Genomic DNA, 21,338 nt, shown 5'->3' on the forward strand with positions numbered 1-21,338 from the left:
AACAGTGGTCCGTGGTATGGATGTACCATTGTTTAATTTGTTGATCATTCATTTGTTAGTCATTAGTTTGTTTAATCATTCATCCACTAAGAGACACTTGGGATATTTACAGTTTTTGACTTACAGATGTAGCTTCTATGCACATTCATGTACCTGTTTTTTTGTGAACAGAAGTTTTCATTTATCTGGTATAAATGACATAAGCGTGGAATTGTTGATCAAGTTACTCTGAATCCTCTCCAGGATTTGGTGTTATGACTATATTTTATTTTAACCGTTCTGATAGGTGTAGTCATTATCCCATTGTGTTCTTAATTTGGTTTTTTCCTATTGGCTAATGAGGTTGAACATCTTTCCATGTGTTTTTTAGTCATCTGTATGTCCTATTTAAAAAAAAAAATCTGTTCATGTCTTTTTGCCCATTTTCTGTTTAATTGTTGTGGGGTTTTGTTTGTTTGTTTTGTTTTTACTCTTTTTTTTTTTTTTTCCTTTTTGTCTTTTTTCGTGTCTGGCAACGGATCGCGACCCCCAGTGTCACGCCCGCACCGGACCGGGACTGGAATGGGATTGCAACCCTCGGTGTCGCTCCCGCACCCCACTCAGCCAGTGAGCAGGAACCAGTCTGTATGTGGGATCCGAACCCTCGGCGGGAGCACCACCACGCTCCCAAGCGGCGCACTGTAGCAGTGCGCCACCAGGCTGGCCCTTGTTTTTACTCTTAATGTTTGAAAGTTCTTAATATATTCTAAGTATGAGTCTTTTGTCGGACATGTGTTTTGAAAATATTTTTTGTTCTTCTGTAGCTTGTATCTTTATCCTCTTAAAATCTTTCACAGAGTAAAAATGTTTTGTTTTGTTTTTTCAATTTTCATAAAGTCTAGTTTATCAAATTTTACTTTAATGGATTGTGTTTCTGGTGTCAAGTCTAAGAACCCTTAGCCTAGACCTAAGTCCTGAAGATTTCCTCCTATGTTTTATTCTAAAAGTTTTATAGTTTTAAGTTTTACCTTTATATATGTGATTCATTTTGAGTTAACAATTGTCAATTATTGTGTAATATCTGAGATTTAGGTCATTTATCTTTCTGCCTATGGATTTCCACTTGTTCCCATGGCACTTATCGAAAAGGCTATACTCCTCCCCTGAATTGCTTCACAACTTTGCAAAAGTCAGTTGGGCATATTTGTGTGTGTCTACTTTTGGGCTTGGGTGCTCTATTCTTTTCCATTAATTTATTGTTCTCTTCTCCTGCCAATATTACACTGTCTTGACTGCTTTAGCTATACTGTAAGGCTTAACACCGAGCAGACTGTTTCCTACCACTTTATTCTTTTTCAGTATTTAGCTATTTCAGTTCCTTTGCCTGTTTATACAAATTTCAGAATGATTTTTATATATCTTTATAAAAATGCTGGGATTTTGATAGGAACTTTGTTAAACCTACAGATCATTTTTGGGACAATTGATATCTCTACTATGGTGAGTCTTCCAATCCATGATCACGGTATGTCTCTCTTATTTAAATCTCCTATGATTTCTTTCATCAGTATTTTGTAGTTTTCAGCATATACGACCTATACATGTTTTGTTAGATTTATTTGTGTTTCATTTTTGACCAGTTGCAAATGGTACTGTATTTCTAGTATCCACATTGATGGTATAGAGACCCACAGTTAATTTTTTATGTTGATCTTATATTCTCTGAGCTTGCTGAATTCACTCAGTTCTAGGAGGATATTTTGTTTTTGTTTTTTTTTTAGATTTCTTGGGATTTTCTACATAGACTGTCATGTCACCTGCAAATAAGGACAGTTTTATTTCTTTCTAATCTCCATATCTTTTATTTCCTTTACTGTCCTGGCTAGTATTTTCAATATTATGTTGAATAAGTGGACATCTTTATCTCGTTCCTGGCCATAGGGGGAAAGCATACAATCTTTTACCATTAAGTCTGATGCCAGCCATAGGTTTTTTTGTAGAATTTCTTTTATCAGGCTTTGAATAAGTGGACATCTTTATCTCGTTCCTGGCCATAGGGGGAAAGCATACGATCTTTTACCATTAAGTCTGATGCCAGCCATAGGTTTTTTTGTAGAATTTCTTTTATCAGGCTGGGGAAGTTTTCCCATACTCCAGTTTTCTGGGAGATTTTTATTATGGATGAGTGTGAAATATTGTCACTTGCTTTTTCTACATCAATTGATATAATCACATGCTTTTTCTTCTTTAGCCTCTTAATATAGTAGATAACATTGATTATTTTCACTTTCTTACCTAGCTTTGCACTTGTGTGACAAACTCCACTTGGTCATGTTTACAATTCCTTATATATGCTGCTGACTTGTGTTTCTAATATTTGTTAAGGATTTTTATGTGTATTTATGAGGGAATGTAGTCTGTAGTTTTCATTTTTGCATTTTTTTTCTTTGTTGGTGTTTGGTACTCCTGTTGTCTGGTTTTGATATCGGAACAATCTTATCCTCTTAAAATGAGTTAAGTTGATAAGTGTTACCCCCGTTCTATTTCTGGGAGAGAGATATAGCATTTGGTATTAATTCTTCTTTAAGTGTTTGGTAGAATTCTCTAGTGAAACCATCAGGATCTGGAGACTTCTTTTTTAGAAATTTTTAATTACAATTTTTTAAGCTTTTTATTTTGAAAAAATTATAAATTACAAGAAATTGAAAAAGACATGCAGAGAACTACATCTTCAGTTTGTTTAATTGTTTTAGGGCTCTGCAGCTTTTCTACATCCTTGGTTGAGTTTTGGTAGTTTGTGCTTTTCAAGGAATTGGTGCGTTTTTATTTAAATTTTTAAATTTAAGTGTGAAGAGCAGTTCATAGCATTCCTTTATCATTCTTGTGATGTCTACAGGGTCTGTAGTGATATACCAGACTCATTCCTGATGTTGCTTTGTCAATTCTATTAATCTTTTCAAAGAAGCAGAATTTTGTGTGATTGATTTTCCCTATTGTTTTTTCTCTTCTCAGTGTCATTGATTTTTGCTTTTTATCATTTCCTTCCTTCTGCTTGTTATGGGGCTTTTCATTTTTATAGTTTCTTGAGGAGGGAGCCTAGATTATAGACTTGAAACTTTTTTTTTCCTGATGTAAGCTTTTGCTACTATAAATTTAGTCTCAGCAATTTACCTGCATCTCACATGCATTGCTTATTGATGCATTGTATTTTTATTTTCATTCAGTTCAGTGTATTTTTTGTTTCCTTGAGATTTCTTCTTTGACTCATGGGTTATTTACACATTTGGTATTTAATTTCCAAGTGTTTGGAGATTTTCCTGATATCTTACTATTATTCATGTCTAGTTTGATTCCATTGTGAGCAAATATCACACTGTGTGGTTTCACTTGTTTGAAATTTATTGAGGTTTGTCTTACTGCTTAGGATGTTTTCTTTTTTGGTATATGCTCTGTGGTGTTAAAGTCCAAAAATATATATAGAGAGAGACAAATCTCTAAGAGAATGTTTCATTTGGGAAAACAGGATTGCAATCTGAGACCTGCACAGAGACCATGGTCTCTGGTACGTCCAGAGAACAAAGAAAAGTCCAGGAGTTGTATTAGAGAGAGGAATGTTATGTATTGTTTTGAAAAAAATCTTGTTGGCACTAGCAAAATTTTTGGGATTTGGCAGCTTTGATTGGTGAGTGATGGCAGTAAATAAAAATTAGTCTTATAGCAATGGCAGGTTATTTCAGTAGCTACTAGATAGGTCTAGTCTTAGGGTTACAGCAGGCTGTTTCATCAGCGGGACTTACAGAATTTTTTTCTTGGAGCAGGTGCTATGTGCTCCAGGTGCTTTTTCCTCCTGGCTCCTCAATGCCAATTCTAGTTTGGATATAACAGGAATGGCCCAATTTGTGTATCCAACAGTGGATACTTGAAATGAATGCATTTTTGCTGTTGCTAGGCAGTTTATTACATGCCAATTAAGTCCTGTTGGTTGATCAAGTGTTAAGTTCTTCTGTATCCTTGATGACTTTCTGTCTAGTTGCCCTGTCATCAATTACTGAGAGAAGAAGAGTTGAAGTCTCCAAATATAATTGTAGATTTGTCTGTATCTTTTTTTTTTTTTTTCCCATTTCCATCAGTTTTGGATTCACATAGTTTGCAGCTGTTTTGTTGTTTGGAAAAGCGTTTATGATTGCTGTGTCCTTTTGGTGGATTGAGCCTTTATCATTATGTAAATTTATATCCGTCACTCCTAATTTTCTTTGCTCTAAGGTCTACTTTATCTGATGAAAATATAGTCATTCTTCTTTTCCTTTGAATAATGTTTGCAGGATATATATACATTTCCTCCCGAGTTTTCTCTTCTCTGCCTTCCTAGCATCAATTTGATCATTATTTTAGAATTCCTTTTTTATTTATTTATAATGTTTTTCAGAGTGTTTCTCTGTACACCTATTTTAAGGTTGCTGTAGGTATTACATTTAACGTATATAACTTATTACGGTCTACTGGTATCAACATCTTACTGGTTCAAATAGAAATTTTATCTTCCTTCTATTTTCTCTCTGTTACAAGAACTTCTGTTAGCCATTCTTTTTGGGTAATTCTGCTGGTAACTAATTCTCTTCATTTTCCTTTATCTGAAAATGTCTTGATATTTCCTCATTATTCCTGAAAGATATTTTGACCAGATATAGAATTATAGGTTGAGTTATTTTCTTTTAACACTTGAAAAATGTTGTGCCACCTCCTTCTGGTCTTCATGGTTTCTTTTTCTTTTTGGCAGCTGGCAGGTACAGGGACCCAACACCTTGACCTTGGTGTTCTAACACCATGCTCTAACCAGCTGAGCTATCTGGCCAGCCCATGATGTCCATGGTTTCTAATGAAAACTGCTGTCTGAATTATTTTGTTTCTTTAGTTTAGTTTAGTTTGGTCCACTACGACATCTTATTATATCATTTATCACTTGCTGCTCTCAAGCTTTTCTCTTTATGTTTAGTTTTCAGATGTTTGATTATAAGTCTTGAGTCTTTGAGTTTATCTTGTTTGGGTTTCACTCAGCTTATTCAATCTGTAGATTTATATCTTTTGCTAAATTTGGGACAGTTATAGCTGTTATTTCTTCAGTTATTTTTCAGTCTCATCTTTTTCCTCTTCCTGAGACTCTTGTGACACAATATAAGCTCTTTTGTTATGGTTCTACAAGCCCCAATAGCTATGCTATTTTTTTTTTTTTTTTTTTTTTTTGGTTTATTTGTCCTCTGCTGTTCAGACTGGATAATTTCTATTCTGTCTTCAAGTAACTGATTCTTTCCTCTGCCATCTTCACTCTGCTACTGAGGCCAGCCTGTGTGTTCCTAATCCCAGTTATTGTATTTTTTAGTTCTAAAATTTCCATTTGTTTTTCTATATATCTTCTATTTCTTTGCTGAGACGTTCTACTTTTTCCTTTCTCTCATGGATGTTCCTAATTACTTATTGAAGCATTATTATGATGGTGGTTTTAAAACCCATTTCAGAGAATTTCTACTTTTGTATCATCTTGGTTTTGGTATCTGCTGATTTTCTTTTCTCATTAAAGTTAAGATTTTCCTTAATTTTTGTATGACAGGTGGACATTTGGGGTATTATTTTATGAGACTCTGAGTCCTAGTTCAACCTTTTTTTTCTTACCAGGCCTCCTTTGACGCTGCACTAACAGAGGCAGAGGACGCCATCTCGTGCTGTTAGGTGTGGTTATTGGTCCAGGTTCCCCACTCGGCCTCTGGGAGGGAGGGAGCTACCTCATTACTGCTGAGTAGGGGTAGAGGTCCAGGTTCCCCAAATGTCCTTCAGTGACACTGCAGGTAGCAGCTTGTGATGGTTGGGTCAATGTTAGGCCCCAAGTCCCCACTTGGCCTTCTCTGACATCACCTCATCCAGGTATGGGGAGGGTATCTCCTTTTCGCTGGCAAGGTTAGAAGTCCAGGGTCCTCACTAGGCCTTTAATGATGAGATTGTTGGTGGAATCTGTTTTTTTCCTTTGGTATTTCACAGGGATAGTGCTATTGTCTAAACATTTTCTGTCTGTCAAGCTGTGCCTTTCCTGATCATCTGGATAGTGAAAGCAGGATCTTCTCAGGGCTTTATTTGTCTGCACCTGTTGGTACTTCTGGGGTGCAAACTTCTCCAGAACCCAATTTGAAATATATGAGATAAATAGAAAACCTAGAGACCTCACTGCCGTGCAGTGTTCCTCGTGTCACGAGGGTATCCACTATTCCTTCTTCTCTGCCCTTGTCACAGTCTTTTTATGTCTATTTATGTATCATGTTCAGAGCTCTTAGATGTATTTAGTAAAAGTAATAACGTAATACTCAGCTCAGGCTGCCATAACAAAATACCATAGACTGGGTAGCTCTAAACAAAATACCATAAACTGTGTAAGAAGGAATGCCAGGCTACGGACAGGCTTGGGAGGGTAGAGTGCAGCTCTCTCTCTGTCACTAGGCCCTGGGTCACAAAAGTAATTACCCAACTAAGGAGGACTAAACCCTGTGCGTCCTCCCTCCTGCCTGTTACAAGGTGGAGAGAGCTGAGGAGGCCAGGCCCGAACGGCTGAGCTCTCAGTGAGAAGTTGCAGTATGGAAGAAACCTCCTCTCCCACGCATGAAGATGGTCAACAAGCTTGACCGTTTGGGACCGTGCTAGGGGAGGGTTTGGAGTCTTCAGTGGGAATTCATAACAGAGGCAGCGTGGGAGGCGGGAGGCCCTCCAGCACATCTGAGGTTTTATAAAAGCAGCGTCACCCAGGAAAGCCTATATGCTTCTGTGTGGCAGGTCCTGTTCCAAGTGCTTTACATATATCAGGAACCTTTTGAGGATAGTGTTGTTATTTGCAGATAAGGCAGCTGAAGCACAGCGTGTCCAAGGTCATGCAGGAAGCAGGTATGGAAGGCTGGGTCCCCACCTAGGAGAGACTGTGCTCTTAACCCTGCCTGCCAGGCAGAGTAGGCACCTCCATGTGGAGGATGTATGCCCCCCACATTGGCTAGAATCCTGGAAGGCAGTAATAGAAAGAATGTAGGAGAAGTGTTAGAAAATTATTTTCAGAAAACAGGTAAAGTTGTGACTCACATACAGATATAAAAATGAACATATATTAAATAACTTATTTTACTCCTATGACATTGAGGGAACCAGGCTTGTATTGTAGCCAGTTCGATGGAAAACCCAAACCCATACAAATGTACATGGAGTAAGAGAATTTTGACATGACTTCTAAATAGACATGAAACGTATTTATCTATAGGGGGCAAGAAGTCAAATTACTAACAACTAAATCACTACCAGGCTACTCAGAATCTACACACATTTCAACACCTACAACTTAACAGCGGCTGTAAAATCCTTCAGAGACAAGGAACAGGGTGAGAGGTGCTAGCTCAGATCTGCGTGCTATAGAGGAAGCTTAGTTTTCGATGGAAACATGGCGCTTTTCCCCTACAAAAGCCATGTTCCAAAAGAATGGCTGAGAATTTAATAATATTGATGGAAAACATAAATCCCTGAGGAGATACAGATGTGAGGAAAGCTATGTAATAAGAAATGAGCCCAGGACATACGGTGCATAACAGCTGCAGAATGCCTGAAGCCAGAGCAGACCCAAGAGACTGTGGAAGAAAGAGATAGGTCACAGACAAAGTAGTGGCAATTAGGCTGACTGCAGACCTCTCAAAGGCAAGAATGGGAGCCAGAAAAATGAGAAACAAACAAAAAAACCCAGTATCTTTTAAGTACTGAAAGAAAATAATTGTTAACCTAGAATTCTGTCCCAAGCTAAACCATTTTCTTCACAGGCAGAAAGTGGGTGGAGGCAAAATCAAAACATTTTCAGGAAAACAAAGACTAAAGGAGTTAGTTTACCTGCAGAGACCATAATACTGTTATAGAAACTACCAGAAGATACACTTAGAAACAATGTATGAGAGGGAATAGCGAGCAAAGCAATTGGTCCAAATTCAGGTAAATATAAGCAGGTCTGAATGTGTGAAATAAGAAAGATGAACTTGGGAGTATTAAAAACAAAGTGAGATCAAAATATTGGAAAATGGTAACATGAAAGGCAGTACTTGGTCAGTGCTTGGAGTTGAAACATTCAGGTGTAAGTAGCTCTGGAAAACCAAAGAAATGCATGTGTTTAAAATATGAGTAATCACCAGAAGCGTAGGAATGACATATTTAGCTTCCAAAAAGGTAGGGGAAGGGATAAAGGAAAGCATGAGAAACCTAAAGAAGAGAGAAAAACATGCAATCAAAGGAGGGAGAAGTCAAAAGCACAAAATTAGATGGTAGAAATAGAAGCAAACATTGTGATAAGCAAGATAAAAGTAAGTGGATTAGCGAGCTGGTTAAAAGATTTTGTAACTATAATTTCTTTTTAAAAAAAAATCCAGCTGTAGGCTGTTTGGATGAAAGTAAACCATATGTACGCAAGAGATAAAAATAAAAAGAGGGAAAAGATATACCTGACACACACACACACACACTCTGTAAGGAAAAAAAGGTACAGTTAAGATTAAAGAAGATCATAATGACAAAAAGAAAAATATATAAGAATATATAACAAACCTCACATGTATGCATACAATAAAATCAAGAGAAACGGGCAGAATTTCAAGAATTCAGAGTAAATACATAATTACAGTGGAAGATTTTCATATACTTCTGTCAGTAATTCATTGCTCAAATAAGGATATAGAATTTTCGAGCTATGCAGTTCACAAGTCTTATCCAGTATATAGATAAGATATAAGTATAGGCACAGATACATATACAACTATAAAAATAGATATGTGTACTTAAAGTTCATGGAAAGATTCATATTATCTTCCAATTCTATTTTTTGAAGATAATATGAATCTTTTCATGAAATTTTTGAAGTACTACTGTGTCCTTGTTCCACTAAAAAAATAAATATCTGGAGAACTAAATATCCAAATGAATAAAAAAAATATTAGGATGTGTGGGTGTGCATGTGCATGCTCACACACATATGCATGTGTGTATATACATAGGGAGAACTACATAGCCTTAAATTATTAGCTTACAAAAGATTTAAAGAGGAAAATTTGTGAGTTAATTACCAATCACAGGGAGGTAGAAAGCATTAAATCCAAAGAAAACAGAAGGAAGAATCAAAATAAGAGTAGAGATGTGTTAAATAAGAAAAATTAAATAGAGATCAACAAAGGATATGTTGGGTTTTAAAAAGGAACTATAAAATATAAACACACCCCAGGGAATAATTTTCAAGAAAATGAAGGCAAAAACAATGTTTATTAGATATTAAAGGAGTTTCTAAATACAGACAAGCATTTAAAAAGTAGTAAGAATAGTATAGACAAGAAATTTGGAAATTAGATAGAATTTAACATTTTACAGGAAAAAAAAAATAGAAAAATAGACCAAAAAACTGAATGGATTTTTTAAAAAATAGACTTCATTTTTTTAGAGTAGTTTTAGATTAACAGAAAACCGAGTGGAATGTAAAGAGATTTCCCATATACCCCCTATCCCCACACATGAAGTTTCCCCCTTTACCATCATAACCCACTACAGTGGTACATGTGTTATGATTAATACACCTACATTGATGCATTATTATAACTCAAAGTTCATGATTTACATTAGAGTTCACGCTTATAAATTCTGTGGGTTTGGATAAACTATAACATCATGAGTCTATTATTATAGTATCATATAGATAATTTCACTTCCTTAAAATTCCTCTGTATTCTGCCTATTCATCCTCCCTCCTTCCCAGCCCCCTGGCAACCACTGATCTTTTTAATGTCTCTATAGTTTTGCATTTTCCAGAATGTCATATAATTTTTTTTTTCCTTTTTGTCTTTTTTCATGTCCGGCAACGGATTGCAACCCTCAGTGTCGCGCCCGTACCGGACCGGGACCGGCAACAGGATCGCAACCCCCGGTGCCGCGCCCGCACCTCGCTCAGCCAGTGACCGGGAACTGGTCTGTATGTGGGATCCGAGCCCTCGGCGGGAGCGCCGCCGTGCTCCCAAGCGGCGCACTGTAGCAGTGCGCCACCGGGCCGGCCCAATATAATTTTAATCTTACAGTATGTAGCCTTTGCACATTGGCTTCTTTCACTTAGTAATATGCATTTGTGGTTCCTCCATGCTTTTTCATGCCTTGGTAAGCTTATTTCTTTTTAGCACTGAATAATATTCCATTGCCTGGATGTACTACAGTTTATGTATCCATTCACACCTACTGAAGGACATCTTGGTTGCTTCCAAGTTTTGGCATTATATATAAAGCTGCTATAAACATCCATGTGCAGGTTTACGTTTGGAGTAGGTTTTCAACTCCTTTGGGTAAATACCAAGGTATGCAATTGCTGGATCGAATGGTAAGAGTGTGTTCAGTTTTGTAAGAACCTGCCAAATTTTCTTCCAAAGTGGCTTTACTATTTTGCATTTCCACCAGCAATGAATGAGAGTTCCTGTTGCTACACATCCTCACCATCATTTGATGTTGGCAGTGTTTGGTTTTGGGCCATTCTAATAGGTGTGTAGTGGTAATTTCATTGTTATTTTAATTTGCATTTCCCTGATGACATGATGTGGAGCATTTTTCATATGTTTATTTGCCATTTGTATATCTTCTTTGTTAAGGTCTTTGTCCCATTTTTAAAGGGGGTGATTTGTTTTCTTTTGTCGAGTTTTAAGTGTTGTTTGTATATTTTGGATAACATCACATATCTCTTATCAGGTGTGTCTTTTGCAAACATTTTCTCCCAGTCTGTGGCTTGTCTTTTCATTCTCTTGAACAATATGTTCTTTAAAAGAAATTTAAAAAGGTGGGTTTACAGGCAAGTTCAACCCAGAGTAAAATATCGCTTATGAACATAAATGTATAAATTTTAACTAAAATATCAGTGTACCAAATCTAGCAATAGTTTAAAAATAGACCCTAACAAATTCAGGTTTTTATTAGAAATGAGAGTTTTGTTTAACTTTTGAAAAATCCATTAATATGATTCATCGTATTAAAAGAATGAAGCAGAAAAAGCAAATGATCATCCTGGTCGTTGGAGAAAAATCAATTGATATTAACACCCATTTGTGAAACAGAAGAAAACTTTCCTACCTGATATTAAATCTTTACCAAAAGCTCATTTAATGCTGAAACATCAGAAGTTTCTATTTGGGGAACAAAATAAGGATATCAGTTGTCATCACTTTTTAAAAATATCTTAGTTACCATATGAATTTAAATAGTAAGAAAAGTAAAAGAACAAAATATTTAAGAATTAAAACGGAATAAACTAAATTATCATCCTTTATAGTCTATATTATTTTTTTCACATAGAAAATCCCTAGAAACTATCTAGACAAAATATGTTAGATATGAAACAAAATCAGAATAAAAATATTGAGTGTATTTCTATATTCTTGAAATAGACAATTAGAAAATGTAACTTAACACATTTTATTTCCAATATTCACAAGTGTTAAAAAGTACCAATAAATAAATCTGAGAAAGATCTACATAAATGTTGAGTTATATCATATTTATGTTTGGGAAAGTCAATGTCATGAAGTTGTCAAATTTTCCCAAACTAAATTTAATATGATTAGTTTGATTCCAACTAAAGTCTCAACAGAGTCTTCATGGGACTGGCCAAGTAGATCCCTAAAATTTACAGTGATAAGCAAAGGGTCAAGGATAGGAAAGACAACCTTAAAGAAAATGGCCTAGTTAGGAGACTTGCCCTGCCAAATACACTTTCTTTTTTTTTTTTTTTTTGTCTTTTTTCATGTCTGGCAACGGATCGCAACCCTCAGTGTTGCCCCCGTACCGGACCGGGGACCGGCAACGGGATTGCAACCCTCGGCGTTGCCCCCGCGCCTCGCTCAGCCAGTGAGCGGGAACCGGTCTGTATGTGGGATCCGAACCCTCGGGCGGGAGCGCCGCCGCGCTTCCCAAGCAGCGCACTTATCCAGTGCGCCACTGGGCCGGCCCCCAAATACACTTTCATAATGCTGTAAGGACTCAATGTGTGCTGGGTCGGGGACAGACATAAGTCAAGAAGCAAAATAAAGAGTCCAGAAACTTGAAACATGCTGTGATAATATTATCCTATGTTATTTATAATGTTGTTATATCTAATTGTAATAATTGTTATCATAACATCCATTCTGTATCCAATTTAACACATAAATGAGTGGATAAAGAATGCGTCCTTGATTTTTCTGGAAGCCTCCTACTGGTGTCCCAGACTTCTGTCTCCTGGGATCTCTGGGTAGAAATGACTATGAAAATTCGGTTCTTCTCAAGACTTTTTGGTCATGGACAGTGACAGGCCATATTGCTGGATGCAGACCCTTAATATTTTATAATAAAATATAGTACTAAATCAAAATATCCATGGCAGGGTTTCTCTCTCTCCCTCTCTAATAAAATCTATCTACTCTAAGAAGATTTGCTCTCTTTCTGAAATCTGAGCATATCTTACATCAGTGGTATTTTAACATTGTGACTTCACATGTAATTGGTAGCATCTTTTTTTTCTTTCTTTCTTAAGAGATTTAAAATAAAGGGCAGTTTAGATCCACTGTCTTCTGAGATAGATGGGCTCCTCCTTCCTCTTCTCTTACTTTTATAGTTAGATTCCATTTTCATCTTTTCTTCTTTTCCTTCTCAGTCTTTCGGGGATGATGAGAGATCAGAGGCAATGGGACTGATTTCAAATGACATCTTATTAATTAGGGTCATCCTGAGCCCTCACTTAGTGTCCTCTTTGCAGCAGTATAATGTACCTGGATTTCTTTCTTTCTTTTTTTTTTTTTTTCCTAATTCTTCATTTTTACCTGGACACAGTCTCATTCTGGTGGACCCAAGCCGTGGTGGGGATTGATCTTGCTGGGCTTCCTTGATGGCTGGGTCGCCCTGTCTTTTTCTCTCAGGGCACTGACAGCTGGACTCCTGGGTCAGATGATGCCTTCTCTGTGGATGGCATGGTCACTTTCCCCTTTCTTACCTTAGGGTTAATCCCATAAGGATTGGACCCCTGAGTCCTGCCAGGCATAGCTGCCGCAGACTTGCTCCCAAGACCCTTTCCAGCTTCACTGCCCAGGGCAACATGCCACTCATGCCAAGGCCCAAGGAAACCTGATCTTCTTGAAGCCTCCCTCACTCCAGTTTTTCTCCAGGTGTGTGATCAGGCCACCCTCTCTGCCAGGGGTGAGCACACCTTCAGTCTACCTGCAGAAGTCCTGCCCGTCTTTTTTTTTGTCTTTTTTTCGTGTCCGGCAACGGATCGCAACCCTCAGTGTCGCGCCCGTACCGGACTGGGACCGGCATCGGGATCGGGATCGCAACCCTCGGTGTTGCTCCCACACCTCGCTCAGCCAGTGAGCGGGAACCGGTCTGTATGTGGGATCCGAACCCTCGGCGGGAGGGTCACCACGCTCCGAAGCGGCGCACTGTAGCAGTGCACCACCGGGCCGGCCCAGTCCTGCCCGTCTTTAGACCCTGCCTGATGCCTGTCCTGTGACCAGAGAGCCTGCATCCTGGTACCTGAGTTAGAGTTGCCCTGGTCTTCCCCTCTGGGTTGGGGTGCAGTTCTCACACCAACAGTGGGCTCCGGTCCTCGCTAGCTGGGGGAGGACACAGGCCATGGGGAAAGGCCACTTTTGAAGGACTCAGGGGCCAAGGACTTCTTCAAGAACTCTGTGGATTTATTGTCTTCTAGTAGTCAAGAAAAAAAAATGACCATTTTTGTTCAATACACAAAATTTCAAACACACCCAAAAGCAGAGAGAGAAGTGGATGAATCCCTGTGAACCCCTCCCCCACTCCACAGTTGTCAGCATCTGCCAACTGCAGGGCTGCGTTCTCACGTGGCCTGTGGTCGCTTTCTGGCTTCCGTGGCCATCCCCATGTGCACAGTGCCAGGCCGTGGGGTGAACTGTGCTACTGCTGTAGCCACCGTAGGCCTTGTGTGGTTCTGGCCACTCATGCTTCAGAGGGGCTTCATTTCCTGCCATGGAGAGCTGCTTGCACACTCAAGTTTTATCTCCAACCGCCACATTCAAAACAGATAAAGTGGTATTAGCACAAATCTATTACAAAATTTACTTTTATATTATTTACTTATGAAATCAATTTGCCTGTGGGAAAGTACCATTAAACTGCCATCAGAAATATTAAGATCTGAATTTTGATAACAATTACAGAGTTGCAATTCCATGTATCTCAGTGTTCTATTTGGATGACTGATACTCAGAAGTCACTGAGTCACACAGGTATGCTGTTGCTAATGGCAACAGTTTTTTAATCTTGTTTTTACCCATTCGCCTGTGATCTCCAGAGTCTCTTCAATTAAATCGATCCAAATGTTTGGAGGAAAAGCTTGTAGGAACTGTTTTTTTTTTCCAGAGTTGAATCGCTGACCTAACAGATGCGTACAGTCTTGTTATAAATATAAAAATCAGACGGGAAGAAACCTAAGCTTAAAATAAGCAGAACTTTGTATCCTGCAGCATGCATGACACCATGCTTTCTGTTGTTGCTGCTGGTGATGATTGCTGGGGATAAACACCAAGTCCATGCAGGAACACAGCGGGGTAACTATAGGTACACACTTGAATTTTTTTTTTAAAGAGCCATGCAAAGCTGAAATCTCAAGTGTTGACTCATTCATGAAAGATTCAAATACATGCACATTCATCGCAAAAAAAGCTTTCGTTTAACTTCCACCCAAAAAAGAGTTGCATGAACCACATAAATGAGTACATTGGCAGTGTCTGAAGAGTTAAGACTCTGTGAGCAGTCATTTAAGTGTTGATTTTTTTTTAACCACTTTCAAATACAAGGAAAAGGAAATATTGGAATTAAACATTTGCAGAAACTGTGAAGCAACTTCACCAGGTCTCAGGGTTCTAGAGAATCTAGTTTGGAAATCATGGTACTATCAGGGTGAGTTTGTGAAGGTCCACATGTTCAGCTTCTGTGTGCCCAGTCATTGTTTACAATGTGACTCATTAGCACAGTCAGACTACAGTCAGCAAAATATATCTACATCTGGATCCTTCATCCTCCTCTGTCCTTCCCTATGTGTGCTTGGAAGTAGGGGGTGGTGTGTCCTTTCTGATCTCAAGGGACCACTTGATGACAGCTTATTCTTCCTCTCTCCTTTTCTTCCTTCTTTAACTTCATCACATTTTGTTCGTTTCATTTTCAAATCATGACTTCCTTGTACTGATTTTTCCTAAAGTTTCTGGTTGTCTTTTTTCTTATTACAATCATTGTTGTTTTTAACGTGTCCTTAATGAAATCCATGATGTTTTCCAGCTTGTCATTTCTTATCTGAATCCAAACCATTCTCTCCTCAGAGACCCCTACCATCTTGCTCAAATTTGGACCCACCCTTTTCTAGGCCTGTTGCACAGCTTTTTGTGGAAATCCCTTTTCTTTATTTCCAGGTTACTCTAGAAGTTTATTTCTTCTTTCTCGGTTTTCACCCTCATTTTTTCTGTAACCGAGCCCTCTGTGACCTTAATGTTCTCAAAAGCGCCTTTCTTTTCCTTTGTGCTTGGGTGATTTCTTTCTGCTCTAGGAAAGTGCTTCGTGTTATTTCTTTGGTGATTCCCCCTCCCACTGTCTCTCTTGTCTCCTGATGGAACTTATGACATTGAGTTCCCGTGGCTTGTCCTCTGTGGTATTCATTGTTTCTGTTCTGCATTTCATCTCTGTGATTTTTATCAGCCAAACCTCCCACCCATTTATTAAAAAAAAAAAGCTCATAAACCATATTTTTAATTTCCACATTGCTTTGCTTTTCTAATTGCAATAGCCTCTTGAATTTTTGTGAAGATATCTTTTTAAGAGAGAAGTTTTCACTGGTTTTATTAACTGTTTCTTTTTGGGTCATTTCTTGTGCCTATCCTTGATTGTGTGTTTCATGGTTAAAACCATTCTCAAATATCTCGTGATTATGAGTTTTCCAGAGGGGACCTCAGACACAGAAAGGATGCCAAGGCTCTGTGGTGTGGGTAGCCCTTACTACGGGTTCCCCGGTTGCCAAAATGAAGGAGACTTTACTCTGTGGTGCAGGCACCTTGACTGGCTGCCTGTGTTTTCTTGAGGAAGTTTATTTTTATTTACATGTAGAGCTGTGTTTTAAAGGTACCCAGGGTTTGTTTTCATCAGCTGTGGTAAGACATGCAGATGCAGAAATGACTCCTGTAGGAGGAAGTTTTTGCTCAGAGTTCTCTAGAAGCAGGAGGCCCTGCACACACGAAGGGCCACTCAGGGAAGCACTGGGTAGGTCAGGAGATAGCAGGAGCAGAGGAAAACCTGAATAAGGGCCTTTATTGTGATTTCTGCAGGAAGGAAGGGGCAAGGTGGGGTAAGCAGGCTTAAAATTGGCTAGCTGGAATAATTTCAGCAGTCTCTGGGGCCTGGGCATTGTCCCTAGTTAGCTGATACCAGGCCCTGGGGTGATTCAGGCAAGTGGATAATGACCCTGGGTCTGGGAGCCTGATAAAGGAGGTGGCTGGGGGTATGAGCTCTAGGTTGATAGATTTGACAAGTGATTTCATAAACGAGTTGTTTTCTATCACTAGGAATTGACTAACCCTGGGAAGGGCTGTCCCTCCAGGGCCATTGAGGCCCCAGATGTCAAAGTATCAGCATCCAGGAAATACAAAACCTGGTTCATACAGGCTGCTCACTTCATTGTGGTCCCTTCCTCTTTTGGGGTGTGTGTGTGCGTGCACATGTGTGCATGTGTTTCCTTTATCCAAGTTGGTACCTCCTGGCTGCAGGAGGTTTGAGCAGGGCAGGGAGTGCACTCATCTAAAACTTGCACTTAATTTTTCTCTTCCCCACCCTTTTCTTGGCTAATTTTGGAGCTTGGAACCTCCCTGGGACTCTGCTGGTGCCCAGCTCCCTCCTGCACCTGCGGTTTCAGTCATTCAAGATATATTTGTTAAGCCCCACTCAAGAGGCTGGGACTAGCGCTCTGGCTACAGCAGGTTAAACTCCTGCCCTGGGGCTGACAGGGTGCAGTGCGCCTCCGCCCCCCATCTCCTACAAATATAGTGACATTTTTCACCTGCCGAGTGTCGGACGTCCTCTTAGATTGTTTGCAGGTTGCCTGTTGGTTTAAAACTTTGTTTTGTGTACATTATGAAAAAAAGAAACAGTTGACTTGAAATGGGGGTAGACCTTGGACCCTCACAAGCTGCTCTCTGAGTCTCCAGCCCCTCCCAGCGGCGCCCCCGGAGCGGTGGCCCGAGCACAGGCAGGAGCCCTGCAGCCGCGCACCGAGTCCTGCGCACCGAGTCCTGCCGGAGCCGGCTCACCAAGCCCTTCTCCTCTCCCTAGTGCGGACGAGCGGTTTGATGCCACCTTCCACACCAATGTTCTGGTGAATTCTTCGGGGCATTGCCAGTACCTCCCTCCAGGTAAGATCCGCCTTCTTTGTCTTTTTCCGGTTGGACACGGCGGTGAGCTGGGGCTGGGTCCCTGCGGGGCCCTCCGCGTGTCCACCCTCCCTTTCTGCTCTCTCGCGCTGCCACTTTCTCCCTCACCCCGAGGGAGGACGCCACCCTCCTGTCCTCGGAATGGCGGCCCACGCTGTCTCCAGGGCCTTGTCCTGTGTTCCTGTTTTCTGCACGAGCTCCTTAGGGTTAACCCACACTCAGAGCCGTCTCTCCTGTCGGGTACCCTCCGCCTCTCCTACCCGCAGGCCGGTTTTCCAGGCCATTGTCCTTGGCAGGGCGGGTGCCGCAGGGCGGTGGGGCCCGGACTGCGGGGGGGAGAGGGTCGCAGAGCCCAGGGGCAGACGCCAGGAGCGCGCTCGCCTGCGGCTCCTCCTCGGTGGCGCCCCCACCCCTCCCGGGCCAGTTCCTTTCCCACCGCCCCTCGCTGCGGTGGGGCGGCACTCACAGGCCTGGCTGCTCAGTGAGCAATCCTCAGCCTGGAAGGGATCACTGGGGTGTTCAGCATACGGACAGGGGCGCTGGCAGTTGGGTGGAATCCTTTAGAAGATTTCTTACATATTCTTTTTCAGGATTACCTCCCCCACTGCAGCTATTGGCTTGTGTAACTTCCTGCTCTCAGGCGATCTGCAACTACCCCCCAGCCTCGCTGCCACCACTCATACACACAAACACATCGCATCCCACACGCTCTCACAGGTGCACACACCCACACACTCACACACCCACATGCACATACACTCATAATGCACACACACACCACACTAGTACTCACACACACACCACACACATATGCACACACCTCACACATTGAGGCACATTCACATACACACATTTGCACACACACTCATACACACACCACACACTCATACATGCACACATGCACACACTCACAGAACCACACACATCTGACACATTCATGGACATTCATATACACATACATTCACTCTTACACTCACTCCTGCCCCCAGCAGTGAGCCCTCTCATGCGTCCTGGTTCCCTCACAGCAGACAGCAAAGCCAGCATGGCCTTCTGGGCGGTTGCTCACGTGCACTTGCTGTCCCCAGGTGATGAGCATCCCAGGGGAGAACGGTGTTTGCTCACCTTCGAGCCCATCATAAATGAATGATTTAGCACCCGTCAAGGCTAGATTCCTCCCAATACTGTCTATACAGATTAAAGAAGTCCAGCCTGCGGGTTTTCTATCTTAAAGCATCTTCTTTCCTGCTGTTCCCCCCAGCTACTGCTCCCATGCATCTGCTCGAAACAGCAGGCCCTGCAGACTGGGGTCCTGGTATGACTCTTCCATCACATCTACATTCTTTTCACCAGGACTGTAAGTTGCAGCTTCTATTATGAAGGCTATTTTAGAAAAAAACAGCTTCCATCAATGTAGAAGAATGGTGCTACAGATTGTTTTGAAGGCTGGGGCTATTTTCAGCTACAGGAGCAGCATTCCTGACCCTCAAATGCCCTGTGTGCAGCAATCCCCTCTGGGTTCCATCCCTGCGCCCTCACCTCAGTGGTTCTGGGATCCTGGTCAGGACAGGACACATTGTGCTGTTACTGTGGGAGTTTCCCTTACACTGGCAGGAGAAGTTCAGAGCTGCCTGGCCTTGGGGTTGTGTAGAACTGGTTCTGGGATGCTGCTCAGCTGTGCCTAATGAGACATGAGTAAAATAGAGTGTTTTGGTTGCAAGCTTTGGAATAGAAACTTGATTATGCCATGCCTCTCCCAACCCCCATTTCAAGTGTTTACTTTCTCACAGCTTTATTAAGGTAGAATTTACATATCATACATTTTAAGTGCATGATCCAACATTTTTTAGCAGATTTACAGAGTTGCACAGCCACTACCACAGTCCAGTTTTGGAGCAATTCCATCGCTGCACAATGATCTCTTTTACCTATCTTCAGTTAATCCCCTCTCCCAGAGCCAGCCCCAGGCAACCCCCACATCTGTTTTCTGTCTCTTGAGATTTTCTTTCTTGGGCCATTTCATAGAAATAGAGTTATACAGTTGTAGAGTTTTCTAACTTGCAAACAATGTGGGTTATGGGGGATCCAGCCATTAATAATGGGAGGGGAGTGTGGGAGTGTCCTAATGACTTCCAGATTCTTAGGAACACTTAATGTAATGCTGTAAATCATATTTAGAGGAACTTGAGGGGACAAAAAGTTCACCATCTTTTCCCAGCTTGGCTGTGGGTGGGAGGGTCTATGTTTGCAAGGCTGAGTCCCTTGCTCTGTTCATTCTTCTTTAATTCAGTAACAGACATTCACAGAGTGTCTGTTCTTTCCCACCAGCACTGGGACACTGGCTATTCATGACTTCCAGTATGGTCCTGTCTTTGCCTGGGCAGGGAAGAGCACATGAGCATAAGTAACTGGAGTGGCCTTTTCCGGTCTCTTCTCTGTGACCTTCTGGGAAGTTCACTTCCAACTTGTCCCAGCCAGGAATTGCTCTTTTCAATGGAAACTCTTCCTTGCATCTAAGCACTGTTTCCTCAACCTAAACCTATCAGTTCTCATTCTGTTTTTGATCTAGAATGTGAACTAATTAAATTATCTTCTAGATAATTTTATTCCTAGATAACCAAGTATTTCCCCAATTTTTAACCTAAAGAAATGCCCACCCTTCTCACCAAACACACATACCAGTTTCCAATTCTATTTCTAACCCCTTTATCATTTTTATCAACTCTGAGTTTTTCACATTCTTTACTGTTCTGTTATTGTTAAGGGTCTGAAAATGCTCATGGTAAATGCAAGTTTATGGAGCTAATTCTTTGCATAGAAAGTCCTCAGAACAGTCTTCTTAAACAGAGGGTGTCCGTGTTGTGTTTGAATTTTAAAAGACAGTGATGCTTTAGCTGAGCTTCTTTTCTAGAAGTTTTGAAGAGAGAGAGAGAGAGAGAGAGAGAGAGAGAGAAAGAGAGAGAGAGAGAGAGAGAGAGAGAGAGACAGTTTGTTCTGGGTAGGTTTAGGTTTAGCTGCAGTTTGGAGGGGCAGGACCAGCTGAAGTGTCTGCTGTGTATTTTGAGCACACCTTAGTCAGCTTCCTTTTGGTCTTCTGTTTCCATCACCCACATAGGCATATTCAAGAGCTCCTGCTACATCGATGTGCGCTGGTTCCCCTTTGATGTGCAGCAGTGCAAACTGAAGTTTGGGTCCTGGTCTTACGGAGGGTGGTCCTTGGATCTGCAGATGCAGGAGGCAGACATCAGTGGCTATATCCCAAACGGAGAATGGGACCTCGTGGGTAAGCCCTGCAAAGACATGAGACTAGCAGCCAGAAAGAAAGTGGCTTTATTCTTGTGTGAGCCTAAAAAATTTGGGATTTTCCACTGTCCTTTTCAGTGTAAGCATTTATTAAACTCTGCAGCATTATCCATAATTTACTGAGAAACAGAAAACAATCTAAAAATGCAGTGCTTTCCAGGAGGAACTCGCAGCTGTGGTGAAGACACATTTAAACAAGTCAGGGCTGGTGCAGCACCCTACATTGCTTGTGTCCGCTCCATTCCTAACGTCAGGTTAGACGGCAAACTTTGGTTGATGGGAACCTGTATTTGATTATTTTAAATTGAATAATTACATTTATAATAATTTAAAATTAATGATGCATTATTTAAACTCGTATATTTCCAGTCCATCAAAGGAATATCTACCAATTTGCTCAATTATCACTAAGATACTCTTAAACAATTCTGTAATAAGCCAGCAACGGTTTATTTGGACACTAATTACCGAATATTTTAGCACTTAGCAAACTCCAGGGTTATGTTTGTGTGTGACATATACATTGAAATAATCAGAGTCGTTTATTGTGCTTTAACTATGGTTCCT

At 40.7% G+C, this 21,338-nt stretch overlaps 1 protein-coding gene across 1 annotated transcript in view; it reads left to right on the forward strand.

Annotated features, from left to right (window-relative positions):
• The window catches only part of LOC103585251 (neuronal acetylcholine receptor subunit alpha-7), a 52,259-nt gene that overhangs the window by 19,768 nt on the left and 11,153 nt on the right, over window positions 1-21,338 (forward strand). Inside the window, exons 3-4 of the mRNA XM_008566157.1 lie at window positions 17,374-17,453; window positions 20,584-20,751. Of these exons, the coding sequence (XP_008564379.1) occupies window positions 17,374-17,453; window positions 20,584-20,751 (248 nt within the window). The remainder of the gene's footprint in view (window positions 1-17,373; window positions 17,454-20,583; window positions 20,752-21,338) is intronic.

The sequence above is a fragment of the Galeopterus variegatus genome, unplaced genomic scaffold, assembly GCF_000696425.1.
Source record: "Galeopterus variegatus unplaced genomic scaffold, G_variegatus-3.0.2 Scaffold226, whole genome shotgun sequence".
In the NCBI taxonomy this organism is placed as follows: domain Eukaryota; kingdom Metazoa; phylum Chordata; class Mammalia; order Dermoptera; family Cynocephalidae; genus Galeopterus; species Galeopterus variegatus.